The 21,226-nt window shown below is 41.9% G+C and overlaps 1 protein-coding gene across 2 annotated transcripts in view; it reads left to right on the top strand.

The window, feature by feature from the left end:
* The first annotated feature begins 991 nt into the window (after positions 1-991).
* The window catches only part of HNRNPLL (heterogeneous nuclear ribonucleoprotein L like), a 29,242-nt gene continuing 9,007 nt past the window's right edge, over positions 992-21,226 (top strand). The window contains exons 1-6 of one of the 2 annotated variants that reach the window (XM_084515868.1): positions 992-1,307; positions 8,674-8,792; positions 10,010-10,247; positions 15,025-15,124; positions 17,353-17,438; positions 17,527-17,599. In XM_084515868.1, coding sequence (XP_084371994.1) covers positions 1,098-1,307; positions 8,674-8,792; positions 10,010-10,247; positions 15,025-15,124; positions 17,353-17,438; positions 17,527-17,599 — 826 coding nt within the window. In that variant the 5' untranslated portion in view covers positions 992-1,097. Of the gene's footprint in view, positions 1,308-8,673; positions 8,793-10,009; positions 10,248-15,024; positions 15,125-17,341; positions 17,439-17,526; positions 17,600-21,226 lie in introns of both variants that reach the window. The other variant, XM_084515869.1, reaches the window with a different exon arrangement.

The raw sequence follows: 21,226 nt of genomic DNA on the forward strand, positions 1-21,226 counted from the left end.
ACAAGGCGTAGCGCCAGTGATGGAGCCATGGGGGTCACAGCAAGGGTGCAGGCAGCTCTCCATGCCACAGCCCACATCGGTGAGGCGTTGCTCTTCACCTGGAGGGAAGGTGTGGGGAGCTGGGGGTCGGCCTCTTCTCACAGTGACAGGACCAGAGGGGATGGCCTCAAGTTGCACCAGTGGTTTAGGTTGGAAACGAGGAGACATTTCTCCTCAGAAATAGCCAGGCACTGGGACGGGTTGCCCAGGGAGGTGGTGGAGTCACCGTTCCTGGGGGTGTTCAGGGAAAGGCTGGATGTGGTGCTTGGGGACATGGTTAGTGGGTGATGGTGGTGCTTGGACCAGGTGATCTTGAAGGTTTTTTGTGACTGATTCTGTGACTGTGTGAACACGGGGCCACGCCAGCCCACCGGGGCAGCCCCACGAGCTCCCTTTCCTCAGGAGGAAGCTGAGTGCCGGGCACGGAGCCACCTGCAGCAGCCCCAGCTCCCCTCAATGTCTCCCCGTGACCTTGCCGCTCGCCGCCGTGCCGTGGCTGGGGACACACGGGCTCTCCTGCCCTTCAGCCTGGGCAGCGGGCGGCTCCCGCAGCGTGCCCTTCATCGCTGGGAGCCGCCGGGAAGGAGACAAAGGCGGCTCCGGCTCCGCGCGAGGGGCCGGGCGCTGAGGAGCCGTTGGGGCCGCCCGTTGGGGCCGCCTCGCGCTCCCCCCGCCCACCCCCACTGCCGAGCCCTCAGACATCAAAGCGCGCAGCAGGCGGGAGGGGGGGAGGGCGGGACCGCGGACCTCGCGGCGGGCTGACGGACGTAACCACCCACCAATCGCAGAGGCGGTGTCGGGAGACGGGCGTATCGTCTAGCCAATAACAGCAGCGCCCTCTCTCCCGCCCCGGCTCGCAGCCAATCGCCGCGCAGATAGCCGGCGGGGGGGCGTGACCCGCTGGCGGGGCGGGGAGGGGGTGTGCGGGGGGACGGAGCGCGGAGCATCTCTCGCGGGCGCCGCCGCCGCCGTGAGGCGCCGCTCCCGGCCCCGCTCCTCACGCTCGCCGCCGCCGCCCGGCCCTCGTCGTTCCGCGTCCCCCCCCCCCGCACCCCGCCATGTCGTCCCCGTCGTCCGGGGAGCGGTACGAGGAGGAGGAGGAGGAGGACGGCGCCTACGAGAGCCAGGCCAAGCGACTGAAGCCCAGCGCCGCCTCCGCCGCCGCCGCCGCCGCTGAGGAAGGGGAGATCGAGTACAGCGGAGCCGAGGAGGGCGAGAGCCGGCGGGACAAGGCCCCTCCGCCGCGGGGAGGCGGCTTCTCGGGCGGGGTGAGGAGATTGGGGGGGGGCGAGGGTCCCTCTGAGGGGAGAGGGGTCCCTCTGAGGTGAGGGGGGCTCCCTGTGAGGGGGGGGGCTCCTTGTGAGGGGCTGAGGGTCTTATTTTTGGGTCTGGGAATGCTGCTGACCCACCCCTCCCCAAAATATACACCCTCCTTTCCATAATAACCCCCCTCCCCTATCAAACAACCCCTCCCCAAATCCCTCTCCCCCCTCATTTCCCCTCAGGGGGCTCCCTGCTGGATGCCCGCCGCCTTTTCCCCCCTATTAAATCTGTGGGGTTATAACGGGGAGGCTCCGCTTTCCCCCCCCCCTCCCCTCCATGAGGCGCAGCCTGAGGGAAAGGAAGGGCCCTGAGCTCGCTGGGAGTCCGCCAGCCCGGCGCGATTTGGGCTCTTTTTTTTTTTTTTCTCCTTTTTTTTTTTTTTTTTTTGTAACAGTCCGAGGCTTGCCTCCGTGCCGTGGGCAGCTTGTTGTTGTTGTTGCCTTTTGGGATATTGCCATCGCAAGTTTTGTGCTCTCCCTGTTGCTGGGTGTAACTATAGAAACGGACGGCGGGGGAAGAAAGCGAGGCAGAGGGTTTGCTTCTAGCCTTCTGTTTTACCTTATTGTCTGGCAGCACACGGCAGCGAGCCTGATCGTAAGTGGCTGTCGCCTTTCTAAATCTGCTCGTTCCTCTGCTTTCTCCCCACCCCCGGCCACGAACACGGGAGATCACTGTACTTTTTTGCTACGTTTTTCGTGAATTTTTACCTAAGTATCAGGATGGTCCCTGATCCACCCGTCTGGGCTAACAGCGCTTTTGTGTGTACCCTGTGGTTTCTTACTTCGCTAATTGTCCAGATGCTGCTAAGAATTTCTTCTTGATGGCACTTTCTGTTTCCTACTTGAGAAAGCAAAATCAAGGAAGCATTGGCTTAGTGGCAGACCTGGCAATTTAGAGTACTTCTGTCTCATGATTTGACAAAATGAACTTGCTCAACACCAGGGTAAATCAATGAGAGTCTCTTTGCTGTTGATCATCTCTCTGCAGGGTTAGTAGAAGAGTTCCCTGGTATGCTGCAGCAAAGTTGCACCATTTGAGAGAATAATCTAAAGTCTATGATTTCTTGTCACAGAGAATCAGCTCTGTTGCAGTGAAGCCTCCGCAATGTGCCCTGTCATAGAGGCTGCTAGGCTGCTTTGAAATTAGATCTTAGTATGAAAAAAAGTATGCTTGCTTAAATTATCTTGAAGTTCTGTCCTTTAGGAGAGCTGGACATCACAGGATGTTTCAAGTAGGATCAAGGTACTGCTGTTGCGTTTCTTCTTTTCTTCAGTATTTTACAAAATCAGCTAGTTCTTCTTTCAGCTTTTCAGCTCCTCTTTCCTTCAGCTCTTCTTTCCTTCATTTTGGGGTCTTGCTTTGATCGTCTTCATCTTGATCTTAGTATCTCAGTTTATCCCAGTTAACACGCAGGACACACAGCCATGCCCCTTTAGGTTACACGAGTACAGACTATATACAGACTTTACATTTTGGATTTAAAGAACAGCAAGTGCTGAGTCTGATGAGCAAAGAAACAGAAGCAAGCATGTAGGAAGTCTAGAACATGAGGACTTCCAGGCAGCGTGTTGAGTCAGTTGCAGTGTGCCTGAAGGAAGTGTGGAGTTGCCGATTCTTGTTCTCCTAATGCTCTGTAATGGTTTGCTGGCAAAGCTGTATTGACAGCAGCAGTATTGGAGAGGCACCAGTTGTCTTGATGACAGAGATCGAACTAGGTTCTTAGGAGCAAGCTGTAACATCAAGGGGGTACGTGAAAAACGAACATCTGAGTGCTTTTATTAGTAGTTCTGTCTGGGGCTCATGAGAGGAAAAATGTCAGTATCTACTCATACTTAATTTGTGTGAATTTTAGCTTTTTCACTGATTTAAAAAAATGCAGGAAATTGATATATCTGTTTCCTAAGGCATATCATCTTCCTTTCTGACCCAGAGAAACATCCTTAGCATGTGAAAATTATTTCTGGTTCAGGGCAAAGATGTAAGATGGCAGTACGTTGAGAAGGGGAAGAAGTGCAGGTAAGCTGGGTTGCTCAGAAGAGCAGAAAAAGAGTAAGTGAAGGTGAGGCAGGAAGAACTGTAGGGAGTGGGGAACTAGGAGGGAGGAAGGGGAAAATGGATGACGGGTAGAAGGAGTGGTTAGAAGTCTGCCTCAGTGTGTATCTCCTAGAATACAGGCTGTTTCGTGGTAGAACCTGTCTAGTGTTCCCTTTGTCGGGCTACGTTTATTGTCATGGCATTTCCTTGTTCCTCTGTGATTGTTTCATCAGGTTGAGTAAGCCCTTCATGCCTCTAAGTTCTGTATTTTTGCAAATGGGTGCCCTGGAGAGCTGCTTTTGAAAGTGCTTAGAGGGCCTTTCAGCTCCATCCGCTCTCCGTCCCTGAAATGTCTTTTCTTGATTAACGTTGCATTTATATAACCTCATTTTTCTCTAGTATCCACCTGCCTCACTGTCTCCGACATAACTATTCTTAAACACTTCTGCGAAGTAAAGAGGATTTAGTATCCTTGTTCTTGCATTTGGGGAAGTGTGGTATCTAAACATGCAAGAACAGGTTACTGCAAGGTTAGATAGGGATGTGAACTTGCAACATTTCAGCTGCTCTGCTGAAACTTCCAATGTGCAATGCTCTCTCTCGCCTTGCAGTAATGGAAACCAACTCACCTCAAAAGTCGATTGCTTCATGCATGTCACAGGCAGTTGCAGTAACGGTAGCTAGATGGCAACGAGTTCAGATCCTGGCCTGTTTTGTGGTAACTTGCTCATGCATCTGTATATCTTAAATGAAATACATCCTAGAAATCTGTTATGGATCTATTTAAGTATAAATCGTCCTCCTTCCTTTGTCCTCTATCAAAAAAGTGCCTATTGCCTTCAGGCTAGTTGCTCTTCGTCTTCCAGCGCTTCAGGTATTTATGACTGGTAATCATTGCCTGCTGATGCTCGACTTTTATTTTATTTTTGGGAAAGACGTATTTGGATTGTGCTGAACAGAGAGGAAAATAATGATTCAGAATTTGCAAAAAGGGGTCAGAGTGCAGGTACTGTGCTCTGTAGTGGTTGCAATCGCTGAAAGGACGCCATGGTAGGGAGTGCTAGGAAGAGCTATGTATTAAACAAGAGAAATTAAATATCCCCAAACTCCACATCTAAAACAAAACTGAGATTGCCAGGTAGCCTTCTAGTACATGGATTGTGACTAGACTTAACTGCTTTATCTCCCCTGCTTTTCCCCCTCTCCCCACCAAAAACCCCACCAACCAACCAAAAATCTAAAACCAACCATCCAAACAAGCAAGCAAACAAACAAAACCAACAGGATATACAAAACTGGTACGTTCTTCTCCTTCAACGAACCTTAACTTGCTTGGTTCTTCTGAGACCCTGCCTTATTTCACCCTATACTGGGAATACCCTTGTCGCTGCAAAGCTACAGGAATTCCAGGTGGCGTGGGGAGAGGTTTCTCCTGTACCTCTGCAGGGAAGAGACAGAAGTGCTGAAGTCGGGGAGGTGTGCTCAGCAGGGATGGTACGACGATGCGAACGGCTTTAAGTAATGCCATCCTCAGGTAGTACAGCTGGTGGTGGAAGAGTGTGCAGGAAACAGTGCCTGTCTGCTCATGGGAGCCTTTCTTTCTCTGTCAGGCAAGCGAGACCCCATACAACTGGAACCCTGTATGATTTTCTTGTATTTTTTTTTTTCCTTTTCTGAACAGCAAATAGTTTGTTAGCAAGAAACCACTGATATATTTTTAAAATGTTGCCTAAAAATATGTAGGTGAGTAAAGAAAGGAAGTTAAAATGCTACTGTTCTTCTTCGGAGCTGTTTCCGTTGCGGTCATATGCATGTGAAGTAACCAAGCACATGAATGTGATGAAGTTATGGCAGCACTTTCCTGCATGCCTCATCTCTGGAAGCTCGGTTTCAGCGTTAAGCATTTTTAAGCTGATAGCCTCTTTCTTGAGGTACCTTTTCTTGTCATCTTACTGGTCTGGAGCACTTAGAAAGGGAGTCTGTTGCCATTCTCCATTTAATAACTGCGTTGTCTGCCCAGCTAATGATTCTTCAAGAATTGTTATTGAGCTTTCAAAAGATCCCTTAGGCAATGTATATTTGGTGAGTGCAGCAGTAACGTTAGCTAATCTGTTCTCCTGGCTTTGGTGCAGGGCAGGCGTCACGTTGGAGTTCAGCGTGGGGTTTCTGTGCCATCGTGGGAGATGGAGTTGCTGAAAGCCCCCTTTGTAAGCAGACAAATACCGGTGTTGGTTAATCTGTAGGTGAGCAGATGCTTTGATGTAACCTTTGTGTGCTACAGTTGGCACAGAGATACAGTTTTCAAGATACAGTGGCTGTGAGATCATGGTCAAAGTCCTGTATTTTTCACCTATGGGAAGAAAGGTGGCCATCAGCCGGATGATTTGTGTACGTTCTGACCTTGGCTGTGAAGACACTTCACGCTGACAGACATATTTGCTTTTTCATGTGGTCTCGTGGTTTGATTTCTCCTTTTAGAGGAAATCAGGGAGTGTTCTAGATTTGCTCAATACTGCAGCTTGGTAGCTACAAAACTCGTTTGACAATAACACGTATGTCTGCCCTTCGTGAATACTTTTTTGTGCTCAAACATATGCCCGTGGCACGTGTCTGTGTCGTTCAGCAATGTGCTCTGTGAGCGCTAGTTTGTGGCTTCCTGGCTTAGGAATGACTTGTGCTCGGTTCTCGTGCTGCTGCTTATTGCTTCTGGTTAGAAGCTATCTTGAGTAAAGCTGAGGCCTTCTGCTTTGGCCAATTGCACCTTTACTGGTTTTATCTGTGTTTCTGAAACGAGACAGTGATATTTATAGAGAAATGATATGTAGACAGCTCTTAATTTCATGGCAAATTACTGAGATTTCACTGTTGTTTTTTTACTTCATGCTTCTCATGCTTCTCTGTGTTACTACAATAGCAGCAGTGTTATGACTTATTCTTGCTAAATATCCTACTAAAGCATGCACTGTGTATGACGTTAGGGGAGAAAACACTTGGATTTCAAAGCCAAATTTCTGTCTTAACTATAAAAGGAAGCAGAATTTGTATTTGCTGATGGTTCTGAGATTAGTTCCAGCTGAAGCAGAGTGGGTACCTGTACACGTGCATGTAACTCAGGTGTAATGGATTCACAGATACAGGTATAAAAGTATTTCTACTAATATTAGGAAGCTTTTTATCTTGAGTAGGCAGATCTAAATGACTGCTAATAAATACAAAGGAAAATGCATGACAAAAACACATGAACTAGAGCAGAAGATGAGCTGGGAAGGATGGAGACAACTTTCCATCAGGAAGCGTTCTTTGAAAAGCTTGACTTTATGGGGGTGCTAATTAACTAAGGTAACTGCTTTAGTCAGTCTTTGTTTTGGTGCGGAAACCAGTGCTTATAGTTACCAACTGATAGATAGAGAAATATTTTCACGTGAGGTTTCTTGAAGACATTAAAAGAAGAAGCAAAGGGGGGGAAAAAGTGCAGTGTCAACCAGGATCTTGATACAGTAATAACTATGCAGGGCAATTAATAATTGATTTAATAACTTCTAAATAAAGCAAAGCTGCCTGCTAGCTTAACATCTTAGAGTACTAGACTTTGCAGGAAAAACGGGTAATTAGTGTTTTCTGTTGAAGGTTTCCGTAGGTGCTTCTTTCAGCTTAGAAAAGTGTGTGTGGGTAAAGAAGAGAGAAGCTGAAAATAAAAATAACTGTTCTTTCTGCAATAATCTCAGTACCTGCAGTTCAAAGAGTTACGTTTTTATGACTAACTTGAACGCTGTCGCCGGTAATAGACCTCAGCTGGTTAATTTGGGATATGTGGTATCTTAGGTAAATATCAGCAGTCGTGTTTTCCCACAGTTGTCACAGCTCTTATTTAAAGAAATGTGTTGCTACTTGAAATGCTTTCGTAGCGCAGATGACTAGAATGTGAATTAAGCTTAAAAATCGTGCACCAGGTTGTTCTGACAAAGTCCCAAATCCTGGCTTACAGCTCACAAATTCTTGATTGAAAGAAAAGAATACATGATTGCTTTGGGAGAGCTGCGTGTGGAACACAGGAGTTAAGTGCACGGGACTCAGTTTGTAGTTACCTGGGGCATGTTGTTGCCTTGACTCTAGTACAAAAAGATAGGGAAGAGAGGAATGTCTGTAGCAGTAGTGGCAGTCATTGTGGTTACCTAATTACCGGAGCTGAAAACTCCTTTGGGCTGCAGATGGGAATCTCTCTAGTTCCAGAAGATGCTATATTCCTCCTAAAAATAGTGAAAAAATCAGCAAGACTTGCTTCTTAGGTCAAATGCATCGATGCTGTTGCTAAATTTCAGTACAAGAACTTGACACTGCCTTTACCTGTGTTAAATCCGAGTGTTGCTAAGTACTGTGTAGTTCATGCAGTCTTTATTATGTCTAATCCTTTTTTTATTGGCTAACATGATTTCATTCTTTTTTCCACCCTTGGTTTAGAACAAATAAGGTGCGTTTCAGCCCTCCTTTAGGCTTCCCGTGGAAAGATGAGCTGATGGCAGGCCAAATTTGGTCACACAGAACTGAATGTGAAGCCGTTTCAGCACTAGCTCTGAGAAATGTTTGTAGTGGGGTTCTGTGTGCTGATGTGCAACGGCTGCAAGTATTGATGATAATCAGACTTGCAATGAAAAGAAGAAAAGTGCCCATATGTGTCAAAGTTGAGAGCCTTTTAAAAGCATGTATGAAGAGCATTCAGAATTGGAAAGGAGTTCTGGTTCAAATTCTATTTCAGGTATAGGACTGAGCTGGCATTTTCTTGCGTTGTGGGGTACAGCTCTGCATATAGTAGGAAAATAATCAATTTTGATTCAGTTTCCTGTTGGCCCTTATTTGTTCTTGCTTTATTGTTTTTCCCTCTCAGGAAGCAAGATTCCTCTCAAACAAACATTGGCATAAACAAACAGGAAATGTGTCAGAAATGTTTTCTGTTGTGCGTTTCCAAATATCTTTTTCTGTTTTGGAGAAACGGGGTGAAAGACCTTCAATTCAATCGAGTTTTAGTATATTTGTTTCATATTAGAAAAATCTTGCCTGTTAATTAAATCTGCAAATAACTTTATTTTGAGTAGGCTTCAGCAACTAAACTTCGCAGTCCATTTGGAAAGAGGAGTAGAATTGTTTAAAGTATGCTTGGATTGCACATTTAGATGCCTACTTCTGGACCCGGCATTGTGTATGCCAAATAGTTTTAGTTAATGATAGCAGTGTTCCTCGTTCTGTATTGAATTTTAAATGTCGCTGTTCTGTTGTTGCTAGGATGCAGGGGGAAGTCATCACAAAGTCTCTGTTTCTCCTGTCGTCCATGTCCGAGGGCTGTGTGAATCCGTTGTGGAAGCAGATCTTGTGGAAGCTCTCGAAAAGTTTGGAACCATATGGTAGGTCGAACAGTGTCAAGTCATGTCCCTGGACAGGTTGAAAGAATGACTTAGAAATCACTTAGACCTCTTTAAATACCTTACAACGGCCTCTTTGAATCCAGAACTTAGTTGGTAGGAAAACGTAACAATTTTTTAGCTGCATAAAGATTCTCTTTTTCCACACAAAAGTCTGGTTAAGCATACAATGCATGTTCTAGCATCTGCTGTCAGACCTCAGGAGCACAGCTAATCCTAGCCTGACATATGAGCTGTAACAGAACTGCAGAATAGCAGGAGAGTGGCTGTCTTGACATAAATGGATATACCAGGGATAAGGATGTGCCACAAAGCAGATGAGGTGGTTTTTTTCCACAGGCTTTGTATGGGAGGTGTGCTTATGATAGTCCCTTCAGTGTCCAAAGGTTACATACCCTAAACATTCTTCATCTGTGAGCAAAACAATAAAGGTGAATTGGTAGAGACAGCTTATCCCGAGTGCTTCATTCTGGAAGCATGCGTTTCTTTTCAATTCAGTGCTCGTAATGAAGTTATATAACATTTTGTAAATAGTACGGTGGTATTTTTTGCTGCCTAAATATTTAAATAACTGAATTACACTTCTATCAATATCTTGAAATAAATTAATAAAATGAGCACAAGCTTTTTAAGGAATACAGATAGGTGTGCTTTAGGCTGAGAAGTTTATTGTTCCAAAAACTAAACCTGCTGAGGCCTCTTGGATTTGTCAGTATATTAATTTGGTTAACTGTTGGTTAACTGTTTGGTTCTGTTTATTTCTTCTAAGGTAGTTTTGTGTCAGAAAAAGTGTATTTTAATCTCATAGTAACAAAGGTGTTTAGTTTCATGTACCAGCTTTGAATGCTTTTTGTAATTTGCATTTGCTTTGATCCCTTATGTTATAAATGTCTTTAACAAAATTAAAAAAAGACAAGGTAGTTCTAGTAAATGATTACTTAATCATCGTATCGGTTGAACATTCATTTGTATTTAATGTTTTCAGGAAAACTACTGCTCGTTACTTATTTTTCTAACGGATGCATTTCTTAGTTTTATGTGAGTGCTATAGAACTGTGTGACCTGGTTCGTGAAAGGGAGACCTTGCTTCCTTTTATGTCCTAGTTTAGACTTCTTCAGAAAAATGAAATTACCTATGACACTTACTGGATTTCAGAGTAAGTGTATGAGAGAATTTACCATAATGTTTCTCTTACCAGCTACGTCATGATGATGCCATTTAAGCGCCAGGCTCTGGTGGAGTTTGAAAACATAGAAAGTGCCAAGAAATGCGTAACGTTTGCAGCAGATGAACCTGTATACATTGCTGGACAGCAGGCCTTTTTCAACTATTCAACAAGTAAGAGGATTACTCGGCCAGGGAACACGGATGACCCATCTGGTGGAAATAAAGTTCTCCTGCTGTCCATTCAGAATCCTCTCTACCCAATTACAGTGGTACGTTGTTATTATTATTATTTTAATAGTAAAAGGCTGTTGAGGAACAACCTGTTACATTATTTCCACTATGTCCTATTTGTTAAAATTCTACACTGTCAAGCTGAGTCAGGAATTATAGTCGCCTACCAAATGTTTACATCATCTTCATATAAGTAACATGCAGATTCTGGGGGAAAAAAGTGGTTTTTTTTTTGTTTGTTTTGTTTTTTTTTTGATGATTCAGTCCTGTTGTACAGATATTTTGCAATACATTTAAAGACTCCAGTGGTCAAGATTTTGAAATGTTTAAGTTGCTTCATACTTCAGAAGTATTTCCAAATGTGTTGCCATAACATCAGGAACGTTGTTTAGCTTTTAGGCCCTGAGGCGGGTATGTTTAAACAGCGAGTTGTTTTTCCAGTAAGGAAGGTTATTCTACTGCAGCTATTCATTCTTAGGTATTTTTCTGTGGAAAATTGAAACTTCATCTGTTGATGATCAACCACAGTTTGGTAGAATCTTCCTCACTTTTTTTGGAGGGTTGATACGTTTTACTTCTCAGTTACTGTAGTCGTGGTATATATACAGTTGCATCCTAATTTATTGTCATCTGTTTATGGCAGAATTAGTTGAGTTTTAGTGCTACAGAAACTTTTTGCTAGTATTTAATGATACATATTTTCTCACGCACTGAATGTTTGCTTATCTTTTTCATAGCAATTTACAATCTCTGTTGAATTGCATAGGAATGCTTCAAGGGAAAAAACAAGTCTGCTTAAAGCAGACTTGTTACACTGTGATATATGTATGATATAGGCATAAGTTACTTGTTTTTAGAGAAATGTATAGACATAGGACAGTAGGGATCAATTGAAGTGCTTGGGTTGTGTGGAGCCATGTAACTTAATATAAGTGTTCTATCAATGGCGCATAAAGCAGAATTTATTAGCAGATTGAAACTTAGCATTCCTGGAACTACATAATTATAAACAAACAGTTCCATATCATGCTTTTTGCTTTGTTTTGTTGTGAACATAGATAAGTTTTTGGCCTTTGATTCATTAGCACATGGTGAATTTTCTTTTTTCCATCAGTTTTATTTGTAGAAGAGCATGACAAGGTATGAGTTGCATTTTCATGAGGATCTAAAAATACACCTGCTTTGAGCTGTGTGAACAAATCCATTGAGTAAATTGAATTACTCTTTGCACATGACTGTAAAACAGATTTTGGAAACTGTTTCATTCATGTATTTTAAACTTGGTTTGTAAAAGCAGCTGAACTCAAAGTAGATGCTTGACTAAACCGTGGAAGCAGAAACATCAGACTTGGCTAGGGGAGTTTCATGGAAATTCTGAGCATGAAGCCTCTAGCCCAGCAGCTCCTTACAAAGAAAAACAAACAACAAAAAAGGCCACTTTATTTTTCTTCCTGACTGTCCAGAGTATACGAATGAGCACTAAAAGCAGACAGATTTCCAAAATTAATTGCAAGCACTAGAGCTTGCACTAGTCTGCACAGACAGTGCAGACTAGTTGAATCATAGCCACTGGGAAGAGCAATTTTGGAGAATCGCAGAGTGGTTTGCGTTGGAAGGCACCTTAAAGACTGTCCAGTTCCAGCCCCCTGCCATGGGCAGGGACACCTCCCACCAGCCCAGGTTGCCCAAAGCCCCATCCAGCCTGGCCTTGAGCACCTCCAGGGATGGGGCATCCACAGCTTCTCTGGGCAGCCTGTGCCAGTGCCTCACCACCCTCTGAGTGAAGAATTTCTTCCTAATGTCTGATCTACACCTACCCTTTTTTAGTTTAAAATGATTCCCCCTTGTCCTATCACTGCACTCCCTGGCAGGGTCCAGCTTCCTTGTAGACCCCGTTAAGGTACTGGAAGGCCGTTATAAGGTCTCCCTGGAGCCTTCTCTTCTGCAGGCTGAACAACCCCAGCTCCCTTAGCCTGTCTTCACAGGAGGGGTGCTCCAGCCCAGCTGGAGGTAGGTGCTCCAGTTACTTCAGGATGCCTGAGGCAAAGTGGCAAAGTCTGCATTATTGGAGAGGAAAGGGGGAAAAAAAAAAGCCAAACACCCCCTTTTTCTTCTAAATTATTCTCTCCTAAGTGTGAACTCTTCTACAGGTTTCTGTAGATGATTCTATGATACAGTTAGAAGATGCAGATGAAATATTGTGACCAGTTTTAAGTGGCAAGTCTAAATAATGACAACAAACTGCTCAATAGTTCTTAAGAGCTTCTCTTTCAAAACAACATACGTTGTTTGCAGAGAAATTAGTCTGCTCAAGGGCATCTTGTGGAAGAAGCTAAATTGTTCTCCAATTTTGCTGCTGTTTATTCCAGCCACTATAATTATGACTTGCTTCTTTTCTAGCAGATTTATTTTATTATTTTTATTTTTAGAGGCGTGTGGCAGGGAAGGAAAGAAAGGCAGGTTAACTGTATTTAACTCCTAATTGCTTCTCACCCCTTGTTGGATGGAGGGGAGGGTGTGTTTTGAGAATGTTTGTGCCCAAGAGGTGCCATATAGAGCTCTTTGAAGTTCTGTTTCCTAATTTATTTCCACGTGTGCAGACCTTTGTCAAGGATTTGTGTTTAAGAAGAGGCAAACTTGTCTGTTCAAACAGACATCAAAGTGACCTATGCCTCTGCAGTCTTTACGAGTGTGTTCAGCTCTACCTCTGTTCTTGCCTCTTAGGTTTAGAGGGTGAGTAAGAACTTCTGTACCTGCATGAGGAAAATGTGGTATGCCTTCGTAGTTGGAACATTTTAAATTTAACTATCGACTTCTTTTGAGATTAAGTTGCTCTAAGATTAAGATGCTCTAGTGCGTAGGTAATGTGGGCGTTAAATCTTTATTTGAAATATGATCCCACATTTCTCTATCTTGTGAATTACTTGGTTGATTTGATAATCTGAAGTATCTGAATTAACAGATTTAAAAAAAAAACAACAAACACCTGTCTATGTGCGTGCTGGTTAACCACACAAATGGTGTTTTGAGTAGAGCTTAAATTTTGAAAGAACTTTTTTTTAATTAACTCTGAAGGAATCTTTTGAAAGGTGAATTCTGAAAGAAAGGCATATGCCATAAAATTACTGTCTTCTGGAGCTGGGAAGTCTTTGGGACTCTTTTCTTCCAAACAAGAAGAGATGGAGTGCAGCCGTTTGTGCTATTCAGTGTGCCTACAAAATAAAAATAGTTTCATAAGTTTCATTTTTATGGGTTAGGGCATTTAGAATCCCTTCTAAAAATGTCTGTCCATTGTCTTAAAAACCTAAGGTTGACAAACTCCTTTACTTGCTTCATTTAGCTGTGTAAAACAGTCACTAGAGACTAGAGTGTCTGGTGCAAGGCCCCTAAACATGGACAGATTTATTATTATTATTTTTTTAATGTGGCAACACATCCATATATTAAGGCTTGTGGTATTTTTGTATGAGCCAGGAGTTATGCCACTGCAACTGTAGCCAGCAATAAGACACCCTTTTTTCTGTTTTTTTCTACGTCTATGTCTTTTAAGAAATTCAGCATGCTCCCCTGCCCTTTGCTTCCCAATTGCTATCTTATTCTGCAGAAGCTAATAAATGTTACACCTACTTCCTTCTCTCTCTTGTTTCCCAAATAAGCCTGGGGATGTACACTACATTCTTGGAATGAATATGATTTAGATATACAGAAAGGAAGGGAAAAACAGATCGTAGTAGAGTGATTCACTGAGATGTCAGTGCCTTCACCTGCTAGGGTTAACTACAAAACTGGCTGTCTAGTCAGCCTTCAGTGCCCTCAAGTCTTTAAACGTGATCTAACAGGTCTGTTGTTTCAAGAAACCATGGTTCCAAGGTTCTTAGCTTCTCAAGGCCTGTTCTTCAGATTTCTGAGTGTGGGTGTATAATCACGATTAAAAAGATGCATTTTTCATGGCCAAATTCATGCCTCAGTCTAGTTTCTGGTACCATTATGTCTGAATTGTGTGTAATGGACAGTTTGAGGTACCGCGCATCAGATCAAGTCAGGCTTATGAGGTGTTAGGAGTAAGGCAAGTTTCTGTCCTTAGTGTTTGGTTCCCCTGCTGCACTGAGAATGGACTCGAATTTTATTGGTTCCTTTTAATATAGAGAAATGCTTGTGAACGCATTGCTCTAACAGTGAGTTTGTATGAATCCGGTGCTCTCTCCCAGAACTGTTCTCTGCCTGAAGTGGAGAAGCACAGCAACTACTTAGTGTCTTTTAATTTAGGTGAATAGGGTTGAAATTCTCATTTAGATAAGCTTCCTAAGGTTGTACTGTGAACTTCCCTACGTGACTTTTCTGAAGATGAACAAGAACAATTAAAACCCAACAGTAACAAAACCAAAATCTCAGTTGCGGGGGTTTTGAGAAATGAACTGTGCTGTAACTACAATGCCATCTTATCTCTGTTTGCTTTGGTGAAACTACTACAGTGAGGCTACAGCGCGTGATTCAAAGGCAGCACCAGCTTGGAACGTAGATGCAGTTATTGCATTTTAGCACTCTTAATTTAAGATACTTGTTGTTAAACTAATACTTGTATGAGTACATCTTGTGTAAGTTTTTTCCTGTTTTTGAGTTTTTGCTGCCTGTGTAACACCATCCTATAAAAATGCTAATTGTAGAACTATAAATTGTATAGGGAAAATTGTAAATGAAAAGTTAAAAAGCCTTTTCTTTGCTTTTTGTCACTTACATGCTAAAACAAGAAAATGTTCTGTGAACATAAATTGTTTGAAATTTAGCTCTAACTGGAAGTTTTTTCTTCTTTCTTAGGATGTCTTGTATACTGTGTGCAACCCTGTTGGGAAAGTTCAGCGCATTGTGATATTCAAGAGGAATGGAATACAAGCTATGGTTGAATATCCTTTTTGGAGTGTGATTTTTTTTTTTTTTCTTGTAGGTTCTCTACTGCATATGGGGCTTTAACATGAGAATCACAGAAAAATACAATGTAATTTTGAGACAAATATTTAGTTTGTACCCAAGACATTTTAATTTCTGATGTGTATAAGACAAAGCGTCACTCATGTAATCATCATAGGAAAATGATTTGTCAACAGTGGTCTTGATAACCATGTTTATACGTGACCTTAAGGTAATAACTGTTCACATGAAATATGCCGTGGATTTAACAACTCATTAGGCAGAAAAGTTTCATGTCTTCTAGCTGTATGGATTCTCAACGAATGGGTAAGGGATTCTTCAAACTTCTGAAATAGTTCTAATATAGACTGCTGGTCTTACTGTTTTGACTTCAATGAAGCACGAGACCAGCTTAGGCCTTCTTAATCAGTTTATTGTGTGTTGAGAAAATTCCCTGCTCTCTTTTCTTACTGTTTACTGTATTTGTGGAATTAAGTTGTACATCGGATGAATGCTCAGACTTGTTAATGTGTTATTGTGGTTTGCAGAGTACAAAGTCTGATATGATTAAGCCTTAGATTATAAAACTCTAAGACTTATTCCTAGAGATTGATTGCCGTCCATTTCTGTAGCTGCTATTTGGAGAAAATTGTACAGGAATCTCAGGTATTGTTCTGTGATTTCAGGTACTACCCGTGTGGCAGGCTTCATTGGTGCTCATTTTAGTGCTTCAGTAGTGATCATTTCTGTAACATGTCACTGATTTAACTAGTGGCTGCGCTGATGATTTGTCAGGCAAAAAGAATTGCCCTGAATTTCATAAAAGCAAATGAATTGCTGTTTATCTGTGTAGAAGGCTTAAGCCGTGCATCTTAGCAGGATCTTTGACTTCCTATGGTAGTGTGGTAAGTTTGTGGCAAGCAGCGTTGTTTGGGTTAGGTGGCTTGTTGTATTGTTGGGGGATTATTCTGTGAAAGATTAGGGAAGTTGTGGGGAGGATACTGCACGTGTTCTGAAAGTACCGTATTTCTGCCCTTTAAATGAAATTCTGCAACATACCTTTTAAACAAACAAAAAAAAAAACAACACCAAAAACAACAGCAATTATTAAAAAAAAAAAAAAAAAAAAAAAAGAAGAAGAAAGAAAACCAACCTTGCAAATGTATGCGAAGTATAGGTAGCAGTATAGATACACAGTTGAAGGGGCGATGCTTCAAGACAAGACTTGCCTGAAAGGTTCCAAAATTTACTCAAATTTCAGTGATAATTGCAGTACTCTTCACTTCTGCAGATGTGGTCCTACAATTCTAGTCAGCACACAACTTCCTAGAGGCTTGAGAAGCTTAACTTTTCTCACTCAAACCTTTGGCAAACTTGAGCTAGTTAAAGTAAATAAATAAATTCCACTGCAAGCTTAGGTCACAGTGGAAGAAGTTGGGCTGAATGAATTTGGTAAAAACAAAAGGGACATGGCATTGAAACAGAATACTTATGAGATTTTAAGTAACTATATCAAGTGATGGCACAAAATGGTCTGCTGCAGGGTTCAGGACTTCTGGTGCAGTATGTTGCTGAATATGTATGAGATCATGGATTTCCGTGAGGCAAGGCGCACGTGCAAATTTCTGATAGTAATAGAACTAATCTTGGGGTATGCAGAGGATATGAAATAACCTGCTTGTGGGAGCCTTGAGCAGTGGATTTAAAGCAATCTGCTTATTGTGTTGTTGATTGCAAGATGTCTGCTGGTTCATTCAGAGCATCCCTTTTGGTTCTGTGATTGTTTTCTTTGGCGAACAAGCTAAAAAAGGGTTTACTCAATTCTTTTCACTGTAAAGGAACTGCTGACTTCATTAGACTCCCTACCCACATGTCTCTAGCTGCTGGTAGCTGTGAGAAGGGATGCATTGTCTTAAGTCACGCCTTCTCACCCACAAATTTCCATCTCTTTCCCAATGATGCAGCTTGATTTTTCCCTTTTGGTTGTGTTTCAAATAGTCTATTGCTGGTAGCATCTATCTCCTCTGACTAAACTTACTAAATCCACCGGAGTATCCTTTTCAAAATAACATAAACTCAGAGCATCAACAAAATTTACATTTGTAAAGAGTTTAGAGTTCTTGTATGGTCATAGCGAACTATCTGCAGGCGACAGAAATAAATCTATTTCAGAAGAAAGGGACGTGGATGAGACACCTTGGGAAAAAATCCTTAACATGATGTGCATGTTTGAATCAGTGTTTTGTGCCCAGAAGGCAAAGGCAGCACTCAATGGAGCAGATATCTATGCAGGATGCTGTACACTAAAAATTGAATATGCAAGGGTAATGCTTGGACCTTCTCTCTTACTTTTGCTAGCGAAATATTTATACTCCAGACTTAACCTTTTTCACTTTTACTTTATTCGAACAGCCAACTCGACTTAATGTCATTAGAAACGACAACGATAGTTGGGACTACACTAAACCGTATCTGGGCCGACGAGGTAGGTTTCCGTACGTTATCGCGGTAGATGTATGGCTATACTAATGACAATCCTTTATACGTGGTCAGGCTGTATCGCAATAGTCATTTCAAAGCGAGCCAGTGCTGCTGAAGGCTGTGTTCACAAGCCAACCTGTAACCCAGGAAATTAACCCTGAGCCCTAGTGCCCCCTACTGCCGTGTGCTTGAGCCACTTAGTTCAACAAGGAGCCCACACCTGCAAGCACCTTCGCAGTTCTCAAGGACTTGCATTTCTCCAAGCAGCTCTCTCTCTTTGGAGGAGAGGAAACCTGGTACAGACTATTCCTTACAAACTACAAACTTGCACACTGCTTCTCCTGCGAAAGGACTCTTTTTTTTTCCCCTATGTTGGACGAGGCATTAAGAAGGATAGAGGACTTCAGCAGGCTGACTCTACACTTCATCATGCACCACATCGGCATCAGCAAAACCAAACCAAAACAAAAAATCAAACCCTCTGAAAAACCTCAGACTTGCAATTCACCTTGTCTGCATACTGCATGCACCACCACCACAAGTTTTAAAAGGAGGACACTTTTCAGTACTTCAGATTTGCATGGGATGAATAACATGATAGACTGTACCCACTCTGTTCAAGCTTGTATGTATGATGGTCTTATTGCCCTTAAAATTAAAACTGAAAAATTGAGAACCTCCAAAATTAAGAACCTCTCTTGTTGATATCATTGACATTGTAATCTTCTTATTACTTGCTGTATATGAGAGTTGCATTCAGTCTTAAGAGTGTCAATATTGTCTAGTAGTAGGGAAATTCAGTCCTGACCCATAGATAGTTGGAACTGAGCAGTGCAATATCAGATAGGTCCCCTCAGTTATATTTAAATATTAAAACAGGGAGATTCATAATTGATACAGGCATACTGTCTCTTGAGTACTCAGCTGTAAAAACTACCAAAGCGTGACTCATGTCAGTGGGAATTATGACTATATATGTAAAGACAAACTGCTGTGTAGCCTGACTCCTGTAAAGCATTTATTTAAAAATAATCTGTAAATACTGAGTGCAGTGTTGAGTAACTTATGTACAATAATGTGTGCAATGTGAAGTTAGAAAAGTGAAGACAATGTGTCCAAGATAGAGTATCTACTTATCAAAGGCTATATGAGAGCCTGGGCTTTAGCTGTCTCAAGTGACATGCGCTTTCAAAGTAATTCTGCTGAGACGCTGGGCTTGAAAAACTGTTGTACGACTCAAAACATAGGGCTTGAATTTTCAGAATGAAGTTCTTGTAAAAAGTTAACAAGGGAGCTACAGTATTGGTTGCAGCTTGTATATTATGACTATTTGTATGAGGGTGCAATTTTTTTCTCAAATTTCAAAACGCTACTTTGAAGAAACTCAAGGACAAGAAAAAATCATGAGGGATTGGATATGAAAATCTGAAGGATTAATATGACCCTTGTATCTTCTGATCATGGCGGTGTTTGGAGGGTGACTTGTAATATGGTGCATGTAATTGCATTATGTAATTGGCCTGCAGATATGGCTGTATGAACTAAGTGTTCCCCAAGGAAAAAAAAAAAACAAAAAACAAAGAAACAAAAAAAACAACAGTGGAAAATGAAAAACTTGAGAGGTATAGCTTGCTCTTTCTCAAGAACTCTTACTCTACTCTTTTGTTTTCCTTTTTTTGTTACTCTGAATGCCATTCTCTGTTTGGTGTATATCACTACTGCACATATGTGAAAAATGATTATATTTGTATTACGTAGCATGATTTTTCATTTAGTGCGGCCCACATCCATTTGTCTGGAAAATGAGAATGTAAACTGTTGAATGAACACACTGAAAAGAGAGCAGGTGTCTAGAGCAATTACGTCCATGAAGTAATCCAGGACTTGTTTTGAGAGAGTTCTGGTATGTGTGCTTCAACTTGCTCTTGCAGCAACGTTGTTTAGGTTTTGAACTTAATCTGACCCAAGCTGTAGTGGTCTGACTTCACCAAACAAGATTTTAGTCCAGAGGAATTCCATTCTGAGGACAGGCATGCTAATGCATCCTTTCAGAATTTCATTCTGCTCCCCCTGTGCTTTTCCCCTGTCCCTCATGCCCCCCGTGTTGTGTTCCCCTCCACCCCAAAAAAAAACAACCAAACAAAAAAAAAGGACACAGAGGAAATGTGTTTTCTTAATGATATTTTTTTTAAAGAACTCTTTTCTCTATGGTAACAAATTACTTACTTCCCCTGAGTATTGCTGTGCTTAAAAAAGCTTCTTAACAAGTGCCATACTGCATTAGACTGAACCAAAAAAAATCCACCTGTCCTTTAGTATTCTACTGGCTTTTAGCCAGAGAGTTCAAACTGTAGTTTGGAACATTTCTTTTGGTGGTAATAACAGGGTACTCAGCAACTCAGGGACCTGATTAAAAAAAAAATAATAAAAATAAAAATAAAAATTGTAAATCCTGAATGAAAAGAATCTTTATTTTTAACACAGATCAGTTCTTATGTTCCATTGCCTGTTTGCACAAATGTTTCTACTGGCGCAATGAAGTTAGTTCAAGGAAGGAACAAGCCTGGGGAGACCAGAGGGTAGTGGACTGCTCCACCACCAGGAGGAAATATTTGTCAAACTATGAACTCCTGGAATTCTTCCTTTAGAAACTACAGTCTTTCACTTATTACTGTGTACTCTTTCAAAGGATTTAGCTTCCACAGACTGGAATGATAAATTTGATTTTCTGAAAGATGTTTACTACATACAGTTTAAATGCTAAAAATATTTAATATGACTGCCCAATTCTTTTCCAGAGCTAAGAGCGACAGAGCTGTGACTAGAAAAAGGAATGGAAAAACATAACTTGACCAAAATAATCTTTGCTCTGTATGGGCAAAGGCACTCAGCACTGTTCTCTATTCAATCTTTATTGCCAAAGTAAATGTCTGGAACCTGTTCTCAAAATCCTGAGCAGAAAGGGCACATTTTCATCTCCCACTGTTGTGTTGTCTATCATGAATATTTTTTGTTCTTTAAGGGAAGTAACTCCAGCTGCATTGGGCTGGGATTGTCATTTTCAGCAGTCACCCTTAAATTTCCGTGGAACTATCTTAAGCTGAAAAATATCTTGCCCCATGCTTTCCACAAAGAAGTCTGGAAATATATTTTTCTGTGCCATGGAGCATGTATCTGGTTAGAAAATACAGCTTTGACTGCAATGCACTGCTTTCCTCCAGTAATGTAGACCCCTTGCTTAACTTTATGACATAGAGAACTGGGTTTTCTTAAAGGATTGACCGTTGGTTAAGCGCATTATTCAGTAATGTTTCTCTTCAGTTGACCTGTGATGTGCTGCTGATAATGCAATAATGTACAATCCTTTCAGCACGCCCATAAGTCAGTAGGTGTTCTGTAAATATAAATGTACACGTATGTAATGCTCTCTGTTTACTGATTATGAAACCATGTAATACAGGTTGTTGTTGGCTTATGCTGAAACTTCTTGAAAGAAGCCCACTTTGAAAATGTGTTGCTGTTGAAGCTAATATTATGATTCAGGTACTGTCTTTCAAAAGTACTGCATTTCAAATTTGTTTTAAGAGACACATAGGTAAATCCTGCTGTATGGTGTTATCTATACTAATGT

This window comes from Aythya ferina (assembly GCF_964211825.1).
Source record: "Aythya ferina genome assembly, chromosome: 3".
Taxonomy (NCBI): domain Eukaryota; kingdom Metazoa; phylum Chordata; class Aves; order Anseriformes; family Anatidae; genus Aythya; species Aythya ferina.